This window comes from Phoca vitulina, unplaced genomic scaffold (assembly GCF_004348235.1).
Source record: "Phoca vitulina isolate PV1807 unplaced genomic scaffold, GSC_HSeal_1.0 scaffold31, whole genome shotgun sequence".
Classification (NCBI taxonomy): domain Eukaryota; kingdom Metazoa; phylum Chordata; class Mammalia; order Carnivora; family Phocidae; genus Phoca; species Phoca vitulina.
In genome coordinates, this window is record NW_022589734.1 from 57,795 (window position 1) to 80,628 (window position 22,834).

General features: G+C 53.9%; 2 protein-coding genes across 2 annotated transcripts; both read left to right on the forward strand.

Moving 5' to 3' along the window:
- The first annotated feature begins 11,615 nt into the window (after positions 1-11,615).
- On the forward strand, positions 11,616-15,467 carry CDSN (corneodesmosin). Its single transcript, XM_032425000.1, has 2 exons — positions 11,616-11,700; positions 13,578-15,467. The coding sequence occupies exons 1-2, from the start codon at positions 11,616-11,618 to the stop codon at positions 14,996-14,998; spliced, it is 1,506 nt and encodes a 501-aa protein (XP_032280891.1). The 3' UTR covers positions 14,999-15,467.
- A 3,001-nt stretch (positions 15,468-18,468) lies between these two features.
- CUNH6orf15 (chromosome unknown C6orf15 homolog) lies at positions 18,469-19,768 on the forward strand. The gene is made up of 2 exons (XM_032424722.1): positions 18,469-18,556; positions 18,763-19,768. The coding sequence occupies exons 1-2, from the start codon at positions 18,469-18,471 to the stop codon at positions 19,614-19,616; spliced, it is 942 nt and encodes a 313-aa protein (XP_032280613.1). The 3' UTR covers positions 19,617-19,768.
- Positions 19,769-22,834: the final 3,066 nt, after the last annotated feature.

A 22,834-nucleotide genomic window follows, 5' to 3' on the forward strand; every position in this document is an offset into this window, starting at 1 on the left:
GAGTTTAGAAATAATCCTAGAACATATAAGAATTGTAGGGGTGGGCCTAGTAGAATTTAATAGGCACCGAAGTGGACTAAGTTCACGAAATTTATTCCCTTAGTATGTCCATCAATGCCAGGTGCCACGGGGGAATATAGAAAATAAAAAAACATACAGTTCCCGCTCTCAGGAAGCTTAACATTCAGCTGGGGAAGAAAGGATTTGCATGAAAAGTTAAATAACAGTGTCACACACAGTAAGGATGCATGTGACTAAATAATTACATGAGTAAGCACCAAATAGCCTTGGCAATAAACGCCGTGAGTTCAGAAGGAGTCACGGGGAGCTGCAGTAGTCAGGGGAGGCTTCCAGGAGGAAGGGCCGGAGCCCCGCGGCTGGGGGTCCGGCCGGGAGGGGGCGGACGGGGTGAGGGGGTTGTGGGGCTCCGGGGAAGGCGCAGGCGCGAAGCTGCCCGCCGCCCACTCCGGGCAGGACCTGCCCCTGCGCCCGTGAGCCGGAGGTTAGGGAGGGGGTCGCCGGCTCCTGCTGCTGGCGCTGTCCGGGAAGGCCTCCCGCTCCGCAGCGCCCCCCACCTGCACCCCCTGCCCTGCGCCACCGCGGTGTGCGGGCGCGGCGGTGCCTGGAACAAAACTCGGGCGGGAAATGATTTATTCCGTCTGTTCTCCCCTCCCAGGCCTCGAGCCTCTTGCGGCCAGAGGCGGCCCGAACGTTTCTTCTGGGAGCTCGTCACCATTTCGGGGCCTTCCCCCTCTCTCCCAGCAGCCCCGCCTGTGCCTCGCGTCTGGGACTCTGGAGTGCTGGAAGCACCTGTAAATGTGTCTCCCTCACATCCTCGCTCCCGCACCGCGCCCGCAGCCCTTCAAGGATGACCCACAAATATGGGGGTAGCAACACTCTAGTCCTCTGAGCCCCAGTTGCCCTCCATGAGACTTTGCTTGGCCTCCTTCCATTTCCCCACTCCCTGCGCCACCCCCCCACCCCCGCTTTTTAAAAATATATCCCCTTTCCTTGAATCTTTGTCTCAGGATCTACTTCCGGGCAACCCAGCCTAAGACGCAAAGTAGGGTTCACGACCAACCACCGCAGCTACTTAGGACTGCGCATGTGCTGTAGGGCGCGCTCGTCAATGCTCTCCAGGTTAACGTCTCGCCTAATGCGCGCACTAACCCTATCCTCCTCGCCGTTTTGGATCCGGAGAGGTAGTGACACGCATACAAGGAGACACAAATGGCAAGGCTGGGATTTCACCTCCCGTCTATCCTATGCCAATGTCTCTGATTTTAACCACTATAGTTTCCCACCCCTTTATTCATCGGTGTAACCCTGACACTGAATACAGTGTCTTAATAGGTTATATTAGGGTTCTCCAGAGACACAGAACCAACAGAACATATATGGAGGTTTATTATAGGAACTGGCCCTTGAGATTGTGGAGGCTGAGAATTCCCAGTCTGCCATCTACAAGCTGGACACCCAGGACAGCCTGTGGAGTAGTTCCAAAGGCCTGAGAACCAGGGGAGCAGATGGTGTAGGTCCCAGTCCTGGTCAAAAGGCCTGAGAACCAGGAGTGCCGATGATGTCTGAGGCCAGGAGAACATGGGTGTCCCAGCTCAAACAGAGCAAATTCACCCTCTTCCTGTTTGTTCAGTTCAGCCCTCACAGGTTGGATGATGTCCACCCACAATGGTGACAGCAAGCTTCTTCCCTCAGTTCACCATTCAAATGCTAATCTCTTCCAAGAAACAACCTCACAGATGCACCCAGAAACAATGCTTTACCAGCTATCTGGGTATCCCTTAGCCCAGTCAAGTTGACACATAAAATTAACCATTGCAGGGACGCCTGGGTGGCTCAGTTGTTAAGTATCTGCCTTCATGATCCCGGGGTCCTGGGATCGAGCCCCGCATCGGGCTCCCTGCTCGGCGGGAAGCCTGCTTCTCCCTCTCCCACTCCCCCTGCTTGTGTTCCCTCTCTTGCTGTCTCTCTCTCTGTCAAATAAATAAATAAAATCTTGAAAAAAAATTAACCATTGCATACATGTTTTATAAATGGCTGAATTCACTAGTAAATGGCAAGTTTGTGGGGTGCCTGGGTGGCTCAGTCAGTTAAGCATCTGCCTTCGGCTCAGGTCATGATCCTGGGGTCCTGGGATGCAGCCCTGCATGGGGCTCCCTGCTCAGTGGGGGGAGTCTGCTTCTCCCTCTCCCTAACCCCCCACCCCTGGCTCGTGTGTGCTCGCTCGTTCTTTCTCTTTCTCTCTCTCACTCTTCCTCTCAAATAAAATCTTAAAAAAAAATAAATGGCAAATTTGGGCAACAGAGAGTAGACTGCGATGGTTAGAGTGAAGGGCTTATAACCTGGAAAAGTGGGGGATATTGTTGGACAAGTGAGTTTGGGGGAAATTAGGGAAGCCAGGCTTGGGAGCTTATATCAAAAGTCTTTCTCCTCTGATAGAATTGTGCCCAGTGGTGGGGAGGCTCACACGCATACCTGGGTGTGCTGTGGCAGGGAGGTATGGGAGGGAAGGGAAGAAATCTGGACCCCTCAAACTGACCTGTAGCAACCCCCCAAGCCAGTGAGATGAAGTTCATTGGGAAAAGAAAGAGAAAAGAACACTTACAGGAGAGGAAAAGTGAGGGAAAGGAACTGCGTTCTTGGTGTGGCCCAGGCAAGGATCTAGGGCTCTTTACATCATGCTGTCTTATTTAATTTGCACAACATTATTGTGGTTTTCATGTGTTCCTCCTCTTGTTAAGTATGAGGTTCTTGAGGGCAGAAACTGTGTCTTGGCTGTGTTTTATGCCTTACTTCTCCTCCTAGTCCTTGGCCAGAAGGTGTTCAATAAAGCAAATTATTAGCCCCATTTCACAGATGAGGAAGCTACTCTGAGAGAGGTAACTCATCTGTCTTGCCAAAGTCAGGACAGTGCAGGACGGCGTGGCTCTAAACCAGTTCTTCCCAGTTTGACATAACAAGTGGGTGAGTGGGAGAGAGAAGGGGGAGGCATGAGGTAATTGGAGATTTTAATAGGTATTAATAGGCAGAAGGTATTGCCACGCAAACGCGGTATGTTTATTAGCAGGGAAGGAGACTGAGTGGGACTGAAGGGTATGGAGTATTAACTCAGGGGAGCCCACTGTGCCAACTGGTCCGTTCAGGTTAGACAATACGGCTTCCTTCCCATCGACTTTGGCTGACCTCATCTAGGAGTGAATGCGGTAGGGACAGTGTTGCTTCTTATGTCAACATGGAGTCGGAGAATTAAAGAATAGAATAGGATCACAGAGTTAGAGAACAATAGCTCAGTACCTTGGACACGGCAGGTAGTCAATAAATGCTTGGCCAATGAAAGAAAAGAACCTAAGCTTGTATCATGGTATAATCTAATTATAGAAGCTGACTTAACTTGAGAAGGCATCAGGCGCAGCCCTCAGCCTTTGGGCAGGCCAATCATGTCTTTGGACTGGACAGAAGAGATGGTTGTCTGCTCTTCTTTGAAGATCTCTCGGCAGGGAAACCCCAACCACTCATTTGTTCATCCATTTGCCCATACAACAATCATTTATTGAGCATCTACTGTGTGGGGTGCTAGGCCGTGGTGACGATCCCAGGAAGTAGTGCCAGTCCTCCCTGCCCTCAAGGAGCTCTGTGTCTGGGGAGGAAACAAACATGTAAATCATGGCAATGAAATGTGATAGAAGTTAAATTACAGAGGGGCACACCCTGAGGTAGGTGCTGAGGAGGGGAAGGCCTAACTCCTCTGCTAATTTCATGTTTCAAATTCATTTGAAAACTTGCTTTGGTATAAATTTAAGCTCTCTTGCTATACATTTTCTTCCTCTAATCTTCAATTACGTGCCCACCGGGTGCCTGGCACTGGCTCAAAAAACTTGTTGAATTAAACCAAATCCACCTTCCAAGCCCCCCACCCCGCCCTGCCCCATATCCCCAAATATCCTTAGCCTTCCTTTTGGCAGCTTAGTCTCAACTCCTGTGATGGGGGCAGACAGGATGGCATAGTGGTGAGAGCATCCGATTGTGACCCGAGTCTTTGTCCCTACTCTGCTATCTATTCTCTGTGTGACGTTGGGATGTGACCTGAGGGGATTTCTTTAATAATCTCTAAATTTCCACCCAATGCTAAGAGCCTAATTCCTTGTGTTGGGTATTCTACGTTCTTCCACCAGAGGGTGGTCTAGAGGCTCCTCCAAGGTGTTTCCCTCCAGAGTCTTCCTTGCTCTTTGACTCTAACATCATCCACTGCCCTGACTAAGTACCTTCTTGGTCGCCAAGGTGACCCCTCTAAGGTGAGTCAGGCACTTGAGGTGAGATGAGGCAGGCTCTGGGGCCCTCAGGAAAATTCGGGCACAGGCTGATTGGCCAAGTGGCTCACATACTCATTATTTCTTCTTTCTCTCCTTATGTACCGAGTTCCTTCCATGAGCCGGGCAGTGCTCTGGGCAGTGGATTCAGTGTTGAGTCAAAGAGAGGAGGGCCCTACCCTCAGGGGGCTCACCTTGTAGTGGGGGAAGGGAGCAACACCCCATGTATACAGGACATATGTAATCGGGTGTCCCGCTGTGATAAGTGTTCTGAAGAAAATTCAGGCAGATTCGCCTCAGGTCATGATCCCGGGGGTCCTGGGATCGAGCCCCCCACATCGGGATCCTTGCTCAGCGAGGACCCTGCTTCGCCCTCTGCCTACCGCACCGCCTGCTTGTGCGCTCTCTCTCTCTGACAAATAAATAAATAAAATCTTAAAAAAAAAAAAAGAAAAGAAAATTCAGGCAGAGGAAGGAAATGGAGCATGGTGGCCCATATGTGGGGTCAGGGTGCTATTTTGTTTTACTATATAAAAGATTTTATTTATTTATTTGAGAGAGACAGAGAGAGAGAGAATGAGCATGAGTGGAGAGAGGGGTAGGGGGAGAGGGAGAAGCAGACTCCCCATTCGACGGGGAGCCTGACGCGGGGCTCGATCCCAGGACCCCGGGATCATGACCGACTGAGCCACCCAGGCGTCCCTGGGGAGTGATTTTAACTAGAAGACAGAGGGGGGCCTTTGGAGGAAATGGCAGGTGACAAGAAGTGAATGAAATGAGGGAGGGAGTCAGGCCATGGGAATACCCAGGAAGAAGGAGAGAAAGCAGCTCGGCGCAGCGTGCAGAGCCTAGCATCCGGAGCGCCGGGGAAGCCCCAGCCATGGGGGTAGGCAACGCCTTAACTCCCTGGACTTGTGTCTGCAGCGCCAAAGGACAAGTACTAATTTCTATCTCCTGGGGTCATTGAGAGCATCCAGATCAGTCCCGCACGTATGGATGACTGTGATGATCTGACTGTTACACACTGTTGAGGAGTCAGTGTTGTTCTCTGGTTCTAGCCCTGGCGTCTGGGAGAACAGAGCTGGACTGGGGATGCCGGCCTCTCCAACAGGACTCTCTCTTTTCCGGCCACCTGTGTGTGTGGGTGATACATCAGGTGCCAGGGACAGACACAGGAGAAGCTCCCTGCCCGAGTGGAGCTCCCGGCCAGAAGGAGAGAAGATGGGCCCACGCGATCCACCCCCAGCAGCTCTGAGAGCCACACCTGGCCTGGGAGTCCCTCTTGGTACAAGCCCTTCCAGGCACTCTCGAAAGCTCCTTCACACCATACCCCGGCCTTCCCTTTCACCCTCCCTGGCTCCGTCCTCTGGGCTGGGGAGGAGGCTGAGTCACTAATTCTGGGGGACCAATAACAATAAAAAGCATTAATAGCTACAGTGGAAAGAATGACTGTTTTAAAGGTGAGCATAATGAGCAGACAATGGGTGCTGGTTTCCCTAGCACTCACTCCACGGAACAGAGAAGAGGGAAAATATTATTGTTGCTCTGTGACCTAATCACAACCTCCTGCAGTCACCTCCTCACAAGACAAGAGAGGTGGTGGCCAAATCAGGTGTGACTTGAACCCGGCAGTCTTGGGCCCAGGGAGCATGATCGGCACTCAGCTGACTCTCTGCGGCTTGCAGGAAATGGGGAAGGGAAGGAAGGGTGAGCAGAGAGCCTGGTGGGCAGAGCCCCCACCTGCTGAATTCTTCGTCTTCAGGACTCACTGCCTGAAGATGCCCCTGTCTCGGGCTCCAGTCCTCATTCCCGCATCCCAGCTGTGGTCCCCCGGGTCCCGTGGAGGGTACCAGCAGGCTGCTGAGAGGGTGAGGACAGGGCATGTGAAGCGCAGAAGTGGAGGCTGTCCAGGCCAAATTCCAGGAGGTCAGTCCTAGAGGAGGGATGGATGGACTGGGGAGCTGATGGAGAAGGAGGAAAAAGTAGAACTGAGTATAGACCACACCACTGAATAGGTTTTGAGGGAGCAGAATATATTTTGATGAGGTGTAGACTGCTCCCCAGAGCAGTGATTCTTAGCTAAGGGCAACATAGTATCCTGGGTGACATTCCCAACAAGAATCACCTAAGGGATTCTTAAAGTGTCCAGCCCTGTCCCGCTCCACCCCGGGCCTCAGGTCCACGCTGGGTGCAGGGGGGCATCCTGGACCTCGTCACGGTGCTGCGTGAGCTCTGCTCCTTGTTCGGGATGGTGTGCTGCATCCCTCAGAGCAAAGAGATCATCCAGTGGAGAGAAGAGTGGCTCAGGGGAGACACTCACCCGTGAGGAATGAGGGTGGGACAGAGGGGCCCACGAGAGAGCCCGGGAGAGTCGTTTTGTGTCGGAGCCAAGTTCACGTGCCTGCTGCTCTCTCTGCCGGGACAGGCCGCGTGCTCCTGGAGGCAAGGCCTTGGCCACTGTTGCATCCCACCGGGCACCTAGAGTGTGCCGCGTACGATGCGGTTGGGAGGCGCGGAGGGCACTGAGAGCAGAGAGAAGGAGATGCATTCCAGGGTAAGTAAGGTAGGAGGGGAGGAGTCACCAAGAGCCTATGACAGGGAAGTGCTCGGAATTCAGTGAACCGTCCTGGAGCCCGCAGTCCGGGGCCAATGGCTGTGGGGGGGCCGCACACACAACGTGCCGCTGAATCTATCTGAGCAGAGGGCAAAGGAGTCAGGCCACGTGGCATGTGGATTCTGTGCTCGATCATCTCCCACAGGGAAGAAACCACAGAGGCAGGCGGAGAAGAGAGATTACAACTGAGGGAAGGTTAGCCGGTCCCATGGGCACAGCTGGGCTGAAGAGGGCAGAGGCCAGGTGGGAACTCCCATGTGCAAATCCGTCCTCTCCTTCCTGGACCCACATCCTCAGCCACAAGAGCGACCAGGTGGAGAGTGTGGATGACTCAGGGGCCCCCATCCCCACTACAGGGAAACAGGGAGACCCTCCTGGGAATGGGCCAGGGGTGTCAGCCTGCCCCGTGTGCAGGGAACCGTGACTGCTGGAGAGAGGAGCCCACCACAGGCAGAGCAAGTGCGACGGAGGAAGAGAGCAGGAGAAGAAAGTGCCTTTGGCTGGAGCAGAGAGGAGAGGCTCAGAGGACGGAGGACACCTCAGGTCCTGGGGTGCAGAGCGGCCTCTTCCCTTCTGCCCCCACAAAACAACCTCCTCTCTTGGGCTTCTTCTCTTCCTGTGTTTTCTTTTCTTTCTTTCTTTTTTTTTTTAAAAGATTTTATTTATTTATTTGACAGAGAGAGACACAGCGAGAGAGGGATCACAAGCAGGGGGAGCGGGAGAGGGAGAAGCAGGCTTCCTACGGAGCAGGAAGCCCAATGTGGGGCTCGATCCCAGGACCCTGGGATCATGACCTGAGCCGAAGGCAGACGCTTAATGGCTGAGCCACCCAGGTGCCCCTCCTCCTGTGTTTTCATTCCCTTGTTCCTTCTCTCAAGCGGAAGCCCTAGGTCTATCAAACACCCCTGCATGGAACACTTGTTCTAGAACTCCTGTCCTGGATAAAAAGCAGAGGAGACAAAATTGAGTGGGAGGAACAGCATGTGCTGTTGACCTCACTTAGGACCTCTCAACTTTGAGACTTTGATGATACACAAGGAATTTTGCACACACCCTTCCAGGGTCTAAGGAACCTCTGAGGTCTGTCCATGGACCACTGCCATTAATGTATGGCCTGGTGTCCGCTGGAAAATGGGGCCTACATGGGCTCTGGAGTCCAGTGGGCTTGGGTGCGTCCTTTCCAAACTCTTGTGCAACCTACCAGCTGGTTTGAGCAACCAATTTGAACTCAGTTTCCTCATCTGTGAAACGGGGGAGAAAAAACTCTTACCCCATAGGGCTGTCGTGAGGTCTAAGCACCAGAGCATGTGGGGCGTACCCGGGACAGTACGTGGCCCGCAGTTGGCCAGCAGGACGCCGTGGTCCTCTACGCCACGCCTCCTCTCCGACCGTGCTGTCCCCCCATTCAGGACCCTCTGTTCCCTGCATCCTCCTGCACGGACCGCAGTCCTCCCTCAGCCTGCCGCTGCACATCACCTGTGATGCTGGTCCAAGTCGCCCTTCTGCTCCTTGGTCCCAACAGCCCGCTGCTCCTCTGTGTATACTTCCCAAGCCAGACGCTTGTTCTAAACACACCTCCGGCGCTGCCAGGGCCCCGAGTCTGAGCTGCCTGCTCCCATCATTCCCCAAGGCCCAGGGAACGTCCTGATGCCTCTTTTCTCCCTGCTAGGCTTCTCTCTAGGCTGTCTGTTCCCAGCTGGACTTCAGCGCCTCAAGGGCAAGGACAGGTCATCTTCCTCCTTGTGGCGCCTTCCGGAGCACGGTGTGGGGAGCACGGTGTGGGGAGCACGGTGTGGGGGGCACGGTGTGGGCCACGGGAGCCGAACCAGGGGTCCACGCAGCCCCGAGCAGCGCCGGGCGGCCAGAAGCCGACACAACCTGCCTTCTCGTAAGTATGGGGCACGGGCTCCCAGTCTCCTGCCCTTGGAAGGCCCGTGCTTTAAGTCTGATTTCCTCGGGTGTGTGGGGTGGCCCCAGGCCGCCCCTGCTCTCTCGCCCAGACCATGTGTTGGGCAGGGCCCTTGCTGCTGGGAACACAGCAGACCCACCTGCACCCCCGTGGGCATTGTTTCATTGACGGCTGGCCCACAAGACGGCCCTGGCCTGGCAGGCCCCCAGCCAGTGTCCCTGCCCTGCCCTCCTCAGCCCCATTAGCTTCAGCGTTTCACTGCCTCAGCTGAGAGAAGGGTGAATGATGAGTCCGAGGGACGTAGCAGAGTGAAACACAGCAGAGCAGAGCGGATTCCAGTAAGACACAGGGAGAGCGGAGAGGAGCTGGGAGGGCCCACGAGTGGGCAGGTGTGTGTGGTGGGATCGGGTGGCAGGCGGCGGGCAGAGCGGACGGGGGAGGACTGCGCGGCACAGTGGGCGCTGTGGTGGCTGGAGGGCTGGAGAGAGGCCGAGAGAGATCGTGCCTCCTCCACCGCTGGCTGTCCGGGCCGAGGTCTGACAGCACCTGGGAGGAAGGAGAGGAGGAAAACAGGCCAGACTTCCCACCTCTGCTGGGGCTGGAGAAGAGTCTCCCGCAGGCCTTGCAGTTCCTCCCCTTCTCCCCACCCACCAGGCTCCCGGTGCCTCTTCTCTCGGGCACTCCCCTCCCTGCTCCCTGCCCGACGGCCTCCCCTCCACCTCCGGGAGACCAGCGCTGGCCCAGCGGCCCGGGAGTCCAGTGGCCGGGATGGCCGCTGGGGGGACTGACATCATTTTCAGTAGCACCCTGTGTGCCCGCTGGTCGCTGCTCCGCAGACTCTGAAAAGAGCGCCTGGGCCCGTGGAGGGAGCCTGTCCTGCTTGCCGTGCCCAGGAGGACCCAGCCAGGCCTCTGCGGGGCTCCATGTGCTCAGCGCCTGTGGCAGGAGCGCTAGGCCCTCAGGCCCATTTAATCTTTCTGATAATTTCCCGTTTGATCCTCACAACTCCCCTGTAAGGCAGGCGGGATTTAAAACACCTCCCTTTTACAGAGGCCGACACTGAAGCTCAGAGAAGTCTGGAGACTTGCCTGAAGCCAGGAAGTTAGCCGGACTCGAGCCCAGGTCAGCCTGATTCTAAAGCTAGTGTTTGTGTTTTTCAGGGGACACTGTCCCATTACCTCCTCTCGCCGTGGCTCCAGGCCCCCTCCCTTCCCAGTCCCAATGTGAGTGCTGGCAGAGTCAACGGCTAGACTAGATGGAAGCCACTAGCTGCACGTGGCTGTTAACATTTAAATGAAAATTAAGTAAAATTAAAAATTCCGTTCCTCAGGTTGGTCATACTAGCCCCATTTCAAGTGATTAGGAGCCCACATGTGGCTACTGAATTTGGCAGCGCAGATACAGAACTTCCCTATCATCACAGAAGTCCCGTGGGCAGGACCGAGCTGGAGGGAAAGGCAGGACAGGAGAGAGAGAATGGGAGAGGGCAGCCAAGGGCTGGGGCACAGGCTGCCTTTGTGGGGAAGTATGGCGATGAGAGTCTGGACGAGGGGAGCAGGGTGGGGGAGGAGGAGAGGCAGCTTGACCCGACTCCCAGGCCTCTCCCTCTGATACTGATACTCTGGACTAGTGAGCAATTAATTGGCTGGGGTGGGGCCAGGACCAAAGCAGGAGGGAGGGAATGGGATGCAGGAGGACCTGCCTCCCTCCTGGCTGAAGTCAGGAGTCTGATCTGCCAGTCCTGCCTTTCATCCTTCGGGGGCGCTGAAGTCTGCCTGGCCTCCTTTACCCCACTCAGACGACAGCTGGCTGTTTCCTGCCCCCTCTTCCGGGCCGGGGAGCCAGCTGACGGACTGCAGGGCCACCACCTTCCCAATTAGCCTCATTAACCACTGGCTCTGACACCCACTGGAGTCAGGGTCACCAGCTGTGGGGGAGGGGCCGTGAGTGGCCTGTGAGTAACCTCAGACCCAGCTATGACAGGGTTCCCAGCCCAGGCCTCTCCCCAGGCTGAGGCCCTGGCACCCAGCGCCCCTCAGACTACCCCAGGAGCCCCCAGAAGGGAGAGGTCAGGGAGCTGGAGTGCAGATTCCCAGCTGGTAAGAGGGAAAAGGCTCATTCATGGATGAAACACGTGATAGGTGTGTGGCAGGCATGAACCTGGGCAGTGACAACAGGGGGGCTCTGGGGGTGCAGTGCAGACCCTTTGATCTGCAGGGGAAAAGTGGGGGCTGAGTGATGGATCCCAAGGAAAGGGGCAGACCCAGGGGCTGTGGATGAGAAGCCAGGTGGCAGGGGTGGGGGGCCAGAGCAGCTACCTTGCTGTGGACGGGAAAGTTGAAATGTCCACGTCTGTGCATGGAAGGAGGAGGGGACTGACACAGGCCAACCCCAGGGGCTGCAGGACAGCGAAGAAGCCGTTGTCCGGGGCCTGTGGTGAGAGCGGCCTCCTGAGTGGGCAGAGGGCCCGGTTCCAGGTGAAGCAGGGAAGAGCCGTGCGTAGGCTGCTCAGCTGGCTGGAAGGCGGGAATCGTTAAGGTCCCCGTGGCCAGGGTTCCCCACACTGAGGCCACCTCTGTCGCTGAGTAGGCAGATGCCCCGACTGATTGCTTCAGCTCCTCCCGGCCACACCAAGTTGCCCCGGGCACCTGCCCTCCACCTCCCCACCCCTCCCCACGGTGACTCCTGCCCAGAGAATGTCCAGCCCTGGCATAAAGGCCCTGGGTGTCCACGAGCTGCTGTCAGTCAGCAGGCTGCACAGTCCAAGATGGGCTCCTCGCGGGCACCCCGGACGGGGCGTGTGGGAGGGCGAGGAACGATGGCCCTGCTGCTGGCCGCTCTCCTCCTGCCAGGTAGGGGGCTGCAGGCCCCGGGAGTGGAGGGAAGCGGGGAGAGGTGGGGAGGAAGGAGGCAGATGCCAGGTCAGAGAAGGCTCGAGGGATCCAGTGGTGCGGGTGCGCGGAGGTGGGAGGAATCGCCGTCCGGGGAGAAGCCAGGAGAGCCCCCAGCGCGGGGGAAGGGCAGGGGCTCTGGGGCCTGAGGGCTGCTCCTCACTGCCTTGTCACTCCAGGCAGGTTACTTGAACTTCCCGAGCCACAGTTTCTGAAACTCTAAAACCGGGTTAATGATAACACCTAGCTCTAGTCTCTCTGAGTCTCAAATTAAATAATGTATGTGACAAGTGCTTTGGAAATTCCAGAGGGTTACATAAATGTTGGTTGTTGTTGTTATTGCTCTTATCAATTATTAGAGCATTAGAAGATGAAGACTGGATATTTAACAGGAATACTTGTTATCATCTATAGAGCGCTTTTTATGTGCCAGACACTATTCTAGCACTTTCCATTAGCACTTTTGATCGTTAGAAGAACTGTATGGGAGATTTGTTATTTCCACTGTACTGGGGAGGACATGGACGCTAGGACAGGTTAAGAAACCGGCTCAAGATCACAACTTAGAAAGCAGTAAAGCCGGGATCCAAACCAGGGCTGTGCTGTGGGCCAGCAGGTATTTGCGGAGATCCTGCCCACGGCCCCCGGGGGAAGAGAGCAGGCTGTGTGGCTTGAATTCTCCATGATGAGTGTGGCCGGCTGGGTGAGGGGGGCTGCGGGCAGAGTTGCGGTTTGGTATGGAGGGGGCCACAGAGAACTTCTCTTTGAGGAGAGAATGGGGACATCACAGACTGAGGAGAAACTGCTTGTTGGGGGACAGACTGGGCCTCTCCGAATGTATAAAGTAATGCTCAGAGAGGTTTAGTAACTTGCTGGCGTGAAGCTCGGCGCACACTGCTTGGGACCTGAAGGCTGTGAGGCAGGGAGTGGAGGAAGAATGGGCGGAAGGTGAGCCTGGGGTTGGAAGCAAAGGCTTGGTTAAGGACAGAAGTGGTCCCGCATCTGCCAGGGATGTAAAGGCGGGAGCCTGGGGGGCAGGCAGGCAGCCGTTGGCTGGGTGGGGAGAGGGGGAAGCTGATAATGGCGGTGAGCCTCGGAGGCAGGTTTCATCCTCGTGTCCCTGTCCCTGGGCTGGGCCAGGACAGCAGGGCTGGCTCAGGGTGCGGTGTCCTGTCACGCGGTACCAGCAGGTTCTGAAGCGACCGTGTGCCCCCACATCCTGGCCCCCACCCAGCTTTCCTGGCATGGGCAGCACTAAATAGGAAGAGAACTCCCACCCGCTACCCAAGCCTGGACTCTCCCAGGAGGCTGGTGAACGATCTTAGTCCTCAAGGACCCTCGCCCTTACCTCAGTCCCTCTGCCACCGGCTTCCTCTTTTCTCAGAGTCTCTTTTGCTACTTTTCCTTTCCTCCCCGGTCAGTTACTGTCCTGTCTTGTTTCCTCCTTCCATTTGGCCCCTCAGTCGCACCTGGGATGTCCCCCCTCATGGTGTCTGCCCCATCTCAAGGATGTCTCCCCCATGCTCTGTCTCTTCGGGGTCCTTCCTTTTGGACCCATGAGCTCCTGCTACTCCTCCGTCCCCTCTTCTCCTTTTTTAACACCCCCTCCTTTGGAGTCTCATTTTCTCTGTCCCTGCCCCCTCCCAGCACCGAAACTGCCCTTCCTCTGCCACCTCATTTTCCTTTACAGACAACAGCCAGTTCTCCCTTCCGTTTCGCCCCAGACTCTCCCTGGGCCCTCTCGGGAGAAATCAGAAGCAGATGACCGAGATGGGCTTGGAAGCTGAGGGAGGAAGCCAAGCCACTCTGGCCCTTCCTAACCACTCCTTCTTCCCCAGGGGCCTCGGCTAAGAGCATCGGGACCTTCTCAGACCCCTGCAAGGACGCGCGTATCACCTCCCCCAGAGACCCCTGTCTCACTGGGAAGAGTGGTTCCAGTAGCTTCAGCGGCCACAGTGACTCCAGCAGTTCCAGCAGCTCCATTTCCAGTTCCAGTGGCTCTGCTGGTGGCTCTGCTGGTGGCCCCAGTGGTTCTGGTGGCTCCAGGGTCACCCAGGGTGGTTCTTCAAGATCTTCGTTATCTAAGCCAGGAACAGGGTATTCCCAGATCAGCTACTCCTCCGGATCCATCTCCTCCCAGTCGGACAGCAGCAGCTCCCAGTACGGAAGCAGTAGCTCCCAACCAGGATCTGGCTCAACTCTATCAACCAGTGATGATTCTTCCCCATTAAGCTCTTCCCAGTCTGGAGGCGGCTCGACCTCATCTGTTTCCCAAAGCTCTGGGACGTCCAGCAGCGGTGGCCAAAGTGTCAACTCTAACTTACGCCCCTGTAGTTCAGATGTCTCTGACTCTCCCTGCAGTGGGGGCCCTGTTGTCTCCCACTCTGGCTCCTACGTCTCCAGCTACGACTCCGTGTCGGGAGGTCAAAGGCCAGTGGTGGTGGTGGTGGAGCAGCATGGCTCTGGTGCCCGCTGTGGCAGTGGTGGCCTTCCAGGCAAGCCCTGCCCCCCCATCACCTCTGTAGACAAGTCCTATGGCAGCTATGAAGTGGTGGGTGGCTCTTCTGACAGTTATCTGGTCCCAGGCATGACCTACAGTGGGGGCAAAATCTACCCTGTGGGGTACTTCACCAAAGATAACCCTGTCAAAGGCTCTCCAGGTGTCCCTTCCTTTGCAGCTGGGCCCCCCATCTCGGAGGGCAAATACTTCTCCAGCAACCCCATCATCCCCAGCCACAGCTCTTCTAGTTCCAACATCTACCAGTCGGGAGCTTCCTCAGCCATTGTGTTCCAGCCAGTGGGCTCTGGTGGGGTCCAGCCCTGCAGAGTTGGCTCTAAGGGGCCCTGCTCCCTCTCGAGTTCTGGAGCCCAGAGCAGTTCTAGCGTCTCCAGTAGTTCATCCTTCCATCCCTGCAGTGATGTTTCACAGGGGCCCTGTTTCCCACCAGGCACTGGCTCCTTCAGTGGCACCTCCAGCTCCCAGGCCAGTGGCAAAATCATCCTTCAGCCCTGTGGCAGCAAGTCCAGCTCTTCTGGTCACCCTTGCATTTCTGTCTCCTCCTCCACATTGAGTGGGGGTCCCGATGGCTCTCCCCAACCTGATCCTTCAGCTGGTGCCAGGCCCTGTGGCTCCAGCAGCTCCGGAAAGCTCCCCTGCCGCTCCATCCGGGACATCCTGGCCCAAGTAAAGCCTCTGGGGCCCCAGCTAGCTGACCCTGAAGTTTTCCTACCCCAGGGAGAGTCACTTGACAGTCCATAAATGAGCTTTTGCATAAGTGCATGTGTGGACATATACATGTACACACACACACACACACACACACACACCATCTCTCAGTTGGGAGAAGTCCAGAGGCCCAGGTATGGGGTTAGCTCAGTTTCCCTCTTCCTTCCCAAGAGAGCTGATCTATTTCCTCCATTGCTCCAATATGGCAGACCCCCCTTATCACCTCTTTTTTCTTCATCTCCCCAAATTGTAGACTCCAAATTCCTTTCCTCATTCTCTCCTGCTTAGATTCTCCTTGTAGTGCAGTGCCCTCCCTGCCAGATAACCATTCCCTAAAATTTCCTCTGTCATTTCTTTGAGATGGTACAATCCATTAGCTAACCCTACCTATTCAGATTCTTGACTGGGAAACCCCTGAAATGTCCCATAGTAACTCTGGTTCCTGGACAAGTCATCCCCCCTTTTCCCTATTTGCCAAATAAAGCATTGTCCAAACTGTTGCCTGAAAGCAATGACCACTTTTCACTGACCTTCTTTGCCATCTGGTCAACTACCATGACACGCCATGGGTTTCTCACACTCCCAATTCCACTCCCACCCTCCGCTATAGAGCCCACCACACCCTCTGTGAGTTCCCAACACTCCTTTTTGACTCTCAAGGTCTCTGTCTCAGTCCCCCTTCCTGGTTGCCACTTCCTTCAATGCTCAGATGCTTCCCTGTGTGAGGGAAACACCAGGGTACCCCTGGGCACTAGAGTAGTTTCCCTGCTCTCTCTGGACCCTGGACAGATGATTCAATAAACCGTGTGAACTAGATGCAGACTTTTGCCATCTTGGCGTGCTGGGTCTCCTCTTAGGACCTGCTTGGTGCTCTCCTATACCTCTAGAGATCCCTATGTCCCCCATTTTCACTCATAAGTTGGAACAGTATTTCTCTTATACTTTATAGCTCCTCCCACAAAGGAGGAAAACAATAAATATTTGTTGAACTGAAAGCAGAGGTTGGTCTCCAAGATTCTTCCTCCCACTTCTTTCCTCTCTCACTGCTCCAGGAAATCTCTCTCTACTCCCCATTCACCTGGAGTCTTCCCCTCTCCCTGTATGGGGCCCTAATATTTCCCTTCCCCACCCCATGCAGGCTCCTTCTTCTCTATCATTAGTTTGCCTCATTTACTAGATGCCATCCTCTCTAGGAATCTGAGCATTGATTTCCTGGGTTTCTGGGACATTTGGAACCTTGGGAAGGCTGGAATACAACAACCAGACCGGATTCCTGGTGACTGAGTGGGAGCCCAGGTGGGTGTTGTTCTGGGAACTAGGGGTGGAGAGAGTAAAAGAGAGGATGGGAGCATGACAAGGAGCGCCGCCAAGCATAGTGACTCACTAGCCTACATAAAAATGCCCCAGCCCATGGCAGAACAGAGCCAAGTGTCCTCTCCACCTTCACACTCTAGCTGCCTCTGCTGCAGTTCTAGAGAGAGCTCTATGGGAGGTGAGAGAGCAGAGCACTATAGTGGAGGAGGGGAGTTGCCTCCACGGGTGAGAGAAAGCAGAGGGTGGGGAGGGCCAAACAACTGTGTTCTGGAGACTGAGGCTCTGGCCAAGGAAGTCCTCATAGCCCAAGAACGGGAGAGTGGGCTATGCTTGTCCCTTTAGGAAGGGCCTCACCCCAAAGCACAGGTCACTTCTCAGAACCTCTGCTTGACTACAAAGGAATTTATCCCTACCCTAGGATCTAATCCATTCCCTCCTATTGGATGGTGTTAGCTGGTCCCAAATTTAGGGCTATTGTTGATCAGAAATGACCTGGCAGCTGAGCCAAACTGCAGGGTTGACTGAAGACAGAGAAGGGCTGCAGAATAGTCCTGTTTTTGTCATCATTGGTGAGTTACACTTGGCCCAGCATCTGGCCCTGGACTGCAGCCAATGACAGGCATCAAGGCTCTTAGAGGTTCCACGCACCACAAATGCAGGAGGGATACAGACTCTGATGTGGGGACTCCTCTAGGCTGTGGTATGGTCAAGGTCAAAAGCTTTTGCAAATTTGGTGGATGTCATTCAAAAAGGACACTGCCCTCCACTGGCCAGTTCCAAAGAGGAGCTCCCCACTCATCCAGTAGCTAGTGATCAGGTGCTGAGGATGAGGATGGAAAAGAAAAATCTAACAGCTTATTTTAGACTTCATGTAACCAGGGGCGCCTAGTCTGGGTACCTCCTGAAAGCAACAGAAAAAATGAAGGCATTTAAACACTTTTTATTGTAAAAATTTCCAACATATTTAAGAATGGACAAAAGAATTAATGAATCCCTGTGCCCCCACAACTCAGCTTCAAAAATTATCAATTCATGGCCATTTGACAACAGCATTTAAACACCCTCCTCTACTGTTAGTTGGGAACATCTACTCCCTCTCAGTATTTCTTATATTCTGTGGACCCATTTGACCCTCTGTAGTAGACTGAATGCTGTCCTCCCCAGCACCTCCAAAGATGTCCACATCATCCCTGGAACCTGTGAATGTGTTAGGTTACACAGCAAAGGGAAATCAAGTTTGCAGATGGAATTAAGGTTGTTAGCTGACCTTAAAGTAGAGAGATTATCCTGAATTATTTGGGTGGGTCAATGTGTAATCATAAGGGTCTTTAAATGTGGAAGAGGGAAAAAGAAGAAAAGGTCGAGTGATGTAACTAAGAAGGTCCTTGGTTTCTGGCTTTGAACATGGAGGAAGGGGACCACGAGCCAAGGAGGGTAGGTGGCCTCCAGAGGCTGGAAAACGCAAGTAAATGGATTCTCCCCTAGAGCCTCTAGAAAGAAACACAACCCTGGCGACTCGTGATTTTAACCCAGTGAGAACTATGTCGGACTTCTGATCTTCAAAACTGTAAGATAATAAACTTGTATTGTTGTAAGCTGCTAAGTTTGTGACTATTTGTTACAGCAGTGGTAGAAAATTAATACACCATCATCTCTTAAGGATGGGAACCAGGTCTATTTCCTTACATACAAGGTCTCATCTAGGAGCAGCCTCTCCAATGCGGGGCACTTCTGCACTCCAGAACTCCTATTGGTTGTGGTCAAGGTAAAGGAGCTATGGGGATGCATGAGGGGTGCTGGAAGATAATGATCTGGATCCCAAAGAGAAAGTGAAGAGAAGTGAGTGTTTCTATTGCTGAGAAGGCAATGAAGAGATTGGGACCCCAAGGGCGAAGGTCCTCCTATGCTTGGTGTAGGGAGCCAGGGCAGGGCAGGACTGGCAATCAGTGACGAGCTGTGAACCAGGACACCTGGGTCAGGAAGGGGTGGGGAACTTTAGGAAAGGAACCAGGGACGGAAACACCCAGCTTCCCTGGGACATTCAAGTGGCACCTGTTGCCACAGCCTGAATTAAGAATGAGAGTGGAATGTACAGACTTATTATCTGCACAACCACTGGTTCAGCTTGTTTCTGCTGTCCCCCACCGCACCAAGAGGATAAAGGGCTGGCTGTCTTGGGGCAGAGAGAGATGTTAGAGCTGAGCAAGGTGCAGGGCTGCATGGTGGGGAGCAGGGTTCCTCTGGGCCTGCTTCTTCTGATCTGTCTTCATCTCCCAGGTATGGAGGTTGTGCCCAACTCTTGCACAGGTAGACTGGGGCCCCAGGGGAACTGGGATTGAGGGAAGGGGTAGAGGCAGGAGGGTCCCTTGGGTGCCTGGGGAAAATGAAGGGACTTGGAGCAAAGAGCATCAGGGAATCAGGGAAGGTGGGCATTGGAACCAAATACCCAGTCCATTTGCTGCCTCCTCTTTCCTTTTCCTCAGGCTTCTTTGCCCGAAGCATTGGTGCAGTGGAGGAGAAAGTTCTCCAACACCTGGGCACCAACTTGCCTCTGCTTGAACAACCTTCCTTGCCCAGCCACTCCAACTCTGAACTTCCTCAGCCCAAACCAGACCCTCGGCCAAATGATTTAACAAGGGTTCCTTTGAAGCCCAATGCTTCTCCATCAGCTGGCTTCCAACCTGCAGGTGATTCTGGGGTTCAGAGATGGCCCCCAACTGAGGGGCTGCCCTCCCTGGATTCCTGGCCCTCTGAAGATCCTTGGCAGATGATGGCTGCTGCCATTGAGGACCACGTGGGGGACATGCTGCCTGAAAAGTGGTCTTACCTTTCTGGTGCTGTCGCCCTCCCTCTGGGCAGCAGTCCTTTGCCTGCAGGGCCCACTGCACGCTCCACAGGCCCCATACCTGAGGCTTCACTCCTCTACCAGGACTCCAAGTCTAGACAGTCGCCTCATTCTAATGTGCTGGGAGCCCAGAGAGAAATCCTTGTCCAACACCCACCCTCTTTTATTAACAGGATTCGGCAGCCACTTCTGCCTGGGCACCCCTGGGGAACCCTGAATCCAGGAGTGTCCTGGGGAGGTGGAGGTCCTGGAACTGGATGGGGAACGAGGCCCATGCCACACCCTGTGGGAATCTGGGGTATCAATAATCAGTACCCACGTACTAGCTGGGGAGATATTAACCGGTATCTAGGAGGCAGCTGGGGGAATATTCACCTACGCCCAGGTATTAATAATCAATTTCCTCCCAGAGTTCTCCGTCCTACTGGCTCTTCTTGGAACATCCCAGCTGGCCTCCCCAATCCTCCAAACCCTGGGTCACAGTGGGGTTAGGAGAATGACAGAGGGGAAAGCCCTAAGTTGGAAATCAAAAGAATGGCGTGTGAGCTGAATGAAGATTCAATGAGTGTTTTATAGCATTCTCTCTACTTTTCACTGCCTCTCTTGCTCCCCCCATGCCGATCTCCAATAAAACACAAACAGTTATTAAATTTGCTCCTTTGCAGTGTCTTTGTTTCTGGGTGCAAAGTGAAGTGAGTTTTGTCCATCCTCATTCTCTAGCCACCCCCGTGTCTCTCTAGGGTCTCTAGATGCTCTCTTACTGTCCCCTATCCTTTGCAAAAGATCAAAGCCCAGGTGTTTGAGGGTGGAGCTTCATGGTCTCACCCTAGCCAGGTGGGAGAGCTGGTTCCAGAATTGTCCTGAAATCTGAAGGGGGAGGAGGGGCAGCAGGACCAATAGAGATGGCACCTGTGGCAGGAGGGAAGGATGAGATCCAAGAAGCTAGTACCAGGGCCAAGTGGGAAATGAATAGCCTTTGATTCACAGAGAAACAGAGAGTCAGAGAAAGTCATTTTGTTTCTGCCTATCTTTTCTTCCCCAAAATGCAAGCTTCTTGGAAACAGGAGGAATGCGTTGATCTCCTCCCTTACACGCATTACTTGGCACATTGTGCCCTAGAGAACCAAGACTTTGAACATTTGCCGAATGAATGGTAGACCTCAATGAGGAAAGAAAGCAAAGGGAGAAAGAAAAGGGAAAGAAAAACCTTGGAGTCAACAATCTTACCTGCAGCTGGTTTGCCACTTTATTCCAAGCGATGGCACAGTCTCTTCTTTTGGTCACACAGTTGTCTCTCTGCCGCCCTTTGGTTTCCCTGGAGTTCAGCATCCTGCACAAAGTTGGAGTGAAGTGGGGAGGGTCATTGCAGGAAGTGCAGATGGAAGTTAGCAGGAGCCAGCTGGGGGTGACGGGGTTTCCAGAAGGGCACAATCCTGGTGGCCACACCATGTCTTTCCCGGTGCCATTTGTGTACTTCACAGAGTGATCCAGGCCTGTGTACCCTCAGAGAGCATGGGAATCACCCCAAGTCCCAGGAATTGGTTAGGTTGTGGGGAGGAGGTAGGAGAAGAATAAACATCAGAATCGGAGGGATGGGGAACCCCCTGCCCGTGAGGTGGGTGTTCTCAGAGACACTTCTCCCGTCCCAGTGTCTGCCACAATACTCCATCCTACGCCAAGAATTCCTTCTTAGGACACCTTCCCATCACCAACCACACTCCTTTCCGTATCACCTCAACCTCGCTCCCCCAATTCTTTCCCACCTTGGACTCTTGGTTTCTCCCTGTTCTGGGGCAGGTGGTTCTGTTTTCAGCACCTGTCTCTCCTACAAGTCCAAGTTCATTCTCTCAGGCTTGGGGTCTCAGTTCTCTCTCCCTCTTTCTGGTTGACGATTTGCACTTCTAACTTCCAAGTCAGAACCCTCCTCTTCTGCTCCCCATACTCCCTAGAGCGTAAGCACCCCGTGTCTACTTTGTTCACTGCTGCACCCCTAGCAGCAAGTCTGGACCAAGGTTGGATCGAGGAACCCTCTCCGACTCCCTGTTCTCTCTCTTCTTCTACCTTATTCCTGAGCCACACGGCTGCACACTGAGTCTAATCTGTATTCCTTTCTGGGCTTCCCGGAGCCTCACTGACATTTCCTTACAAACCCCACACAGCCCTTCTCAGCTCATAAAATGCTCTGAATACTCCATCATTTTACCCTCATTACTATCTGTGAGGAAGGTATTATAAGGTGAAGAAACTGAGGCCCGGAGAGCTTCAGCAATTTACACAAGGTTATATAGCCAACAAGGAACAGAGTCAGTGACTCAAACCAAAATTTTCTCGTTATCAGTGCAGGGAGTGTTCAAGTACAATATGCAATTAACAAAAACCCACCTACCTTTTATTGAGTACCTACTTACTATGTGTCAGACTCTGGATAGGGTGCTCTCACACACACCACCCTTCCAGCTAATCCCCACAATTCCATCAGGCTGGCACTGCTGGACCCACTGTACAGGTGGAGATACTGAGGCCCAGAGAGGGAAGTGAGTCAAGGCTGCACAGAGGTAACACTGAGCCAAGGGAGTGAAGTTCATCAGGCACTTGCTGCTGATGGACGGTCCTGGGTACCTGTGGCCAGACCCACCAGAGCGGTCTTCGCCTTAAGGCCAGTTGTTGCTAAAAAAACACCCAAACAAACAACTAAGCAGGGATAGGTCAGTGATTGGAGACGTGATAAAGGTCCCAAGGTCTGCGGGGGCACGTGCTGCTGGTCTACTGATTCTCCTGTGTCTCTTAGTGGTTCGTCGGTTGAAGTGGTGGCTGGAGTAGCGGGAGTCATTTCTCTGCTCCTAGGAGGGAAGGTGTCCGGGAGGGTATGAAGCGCACTCGTCGAGAGTCAGAAGGCCGGGGTTTCCTTCCGTGTGCCCACACGGCCTCTCTGCTGCGCCAGTGTGAGCTAGTCACCTACCTCTGTGGACCTGAGTTTTCTCATCTGTAAAATGGGATGAAAGCAGATATCCTGTCTGTCTCACGGTTTAAGATCAGGACAAAGTACATTAGAGGCTGAAAAACTCCAAGCCCTGCAAGGGATTGATGACAATGCAGTATGGGGTCCCCCCAAGGCAGTCAGGCGGGGCCACACAGAAGGATGGTGCTGAGCCCCCAGCAGGAGGCTGCTCTGGCCGTAGCTGACTTCACGGGTGACCGCTGAGGCTGGCGTGATGCTCCCATGATGCTCCCCAATGGGAATTACACTGGAGAATTATTCCAAGATCCAGAAAGCAGAGTTGGCTTCTCATTTAAGTATTTCATTCCCCAAACTGTGTTCAGTCAGGTGTTCTTTACTTACACACATACTCTTGGGTGGTAAGGTCTTTTTCGTGTATTTACCATAGACAGAATGTGTTACAGGGTTATTTCCATTCCAACAATTCCAGGAGGTACTTAGATAAATAAGTACATAAAAAGTAAGGTTTTATTATTTCCATCTTCCTGACAAAGAACCTGAGGCTCAGCAAGGGTAGGTAATTTGCCCAAGGTCACACAGCCCGTAGGCAGCGGAGCTTGGTTATAGTACCATTTGGAAACTGCAAACATGGCTGGGCAGACTGCGCAGAGCAGGTGAGAGACGCTCCAGCCCCCACAGCTTCACGGCCACCTTCAGTCCTTTCGCCAACAAATCCACCGAAGACCAGCAGTCAGGTTCTGGTTTTCTTTCT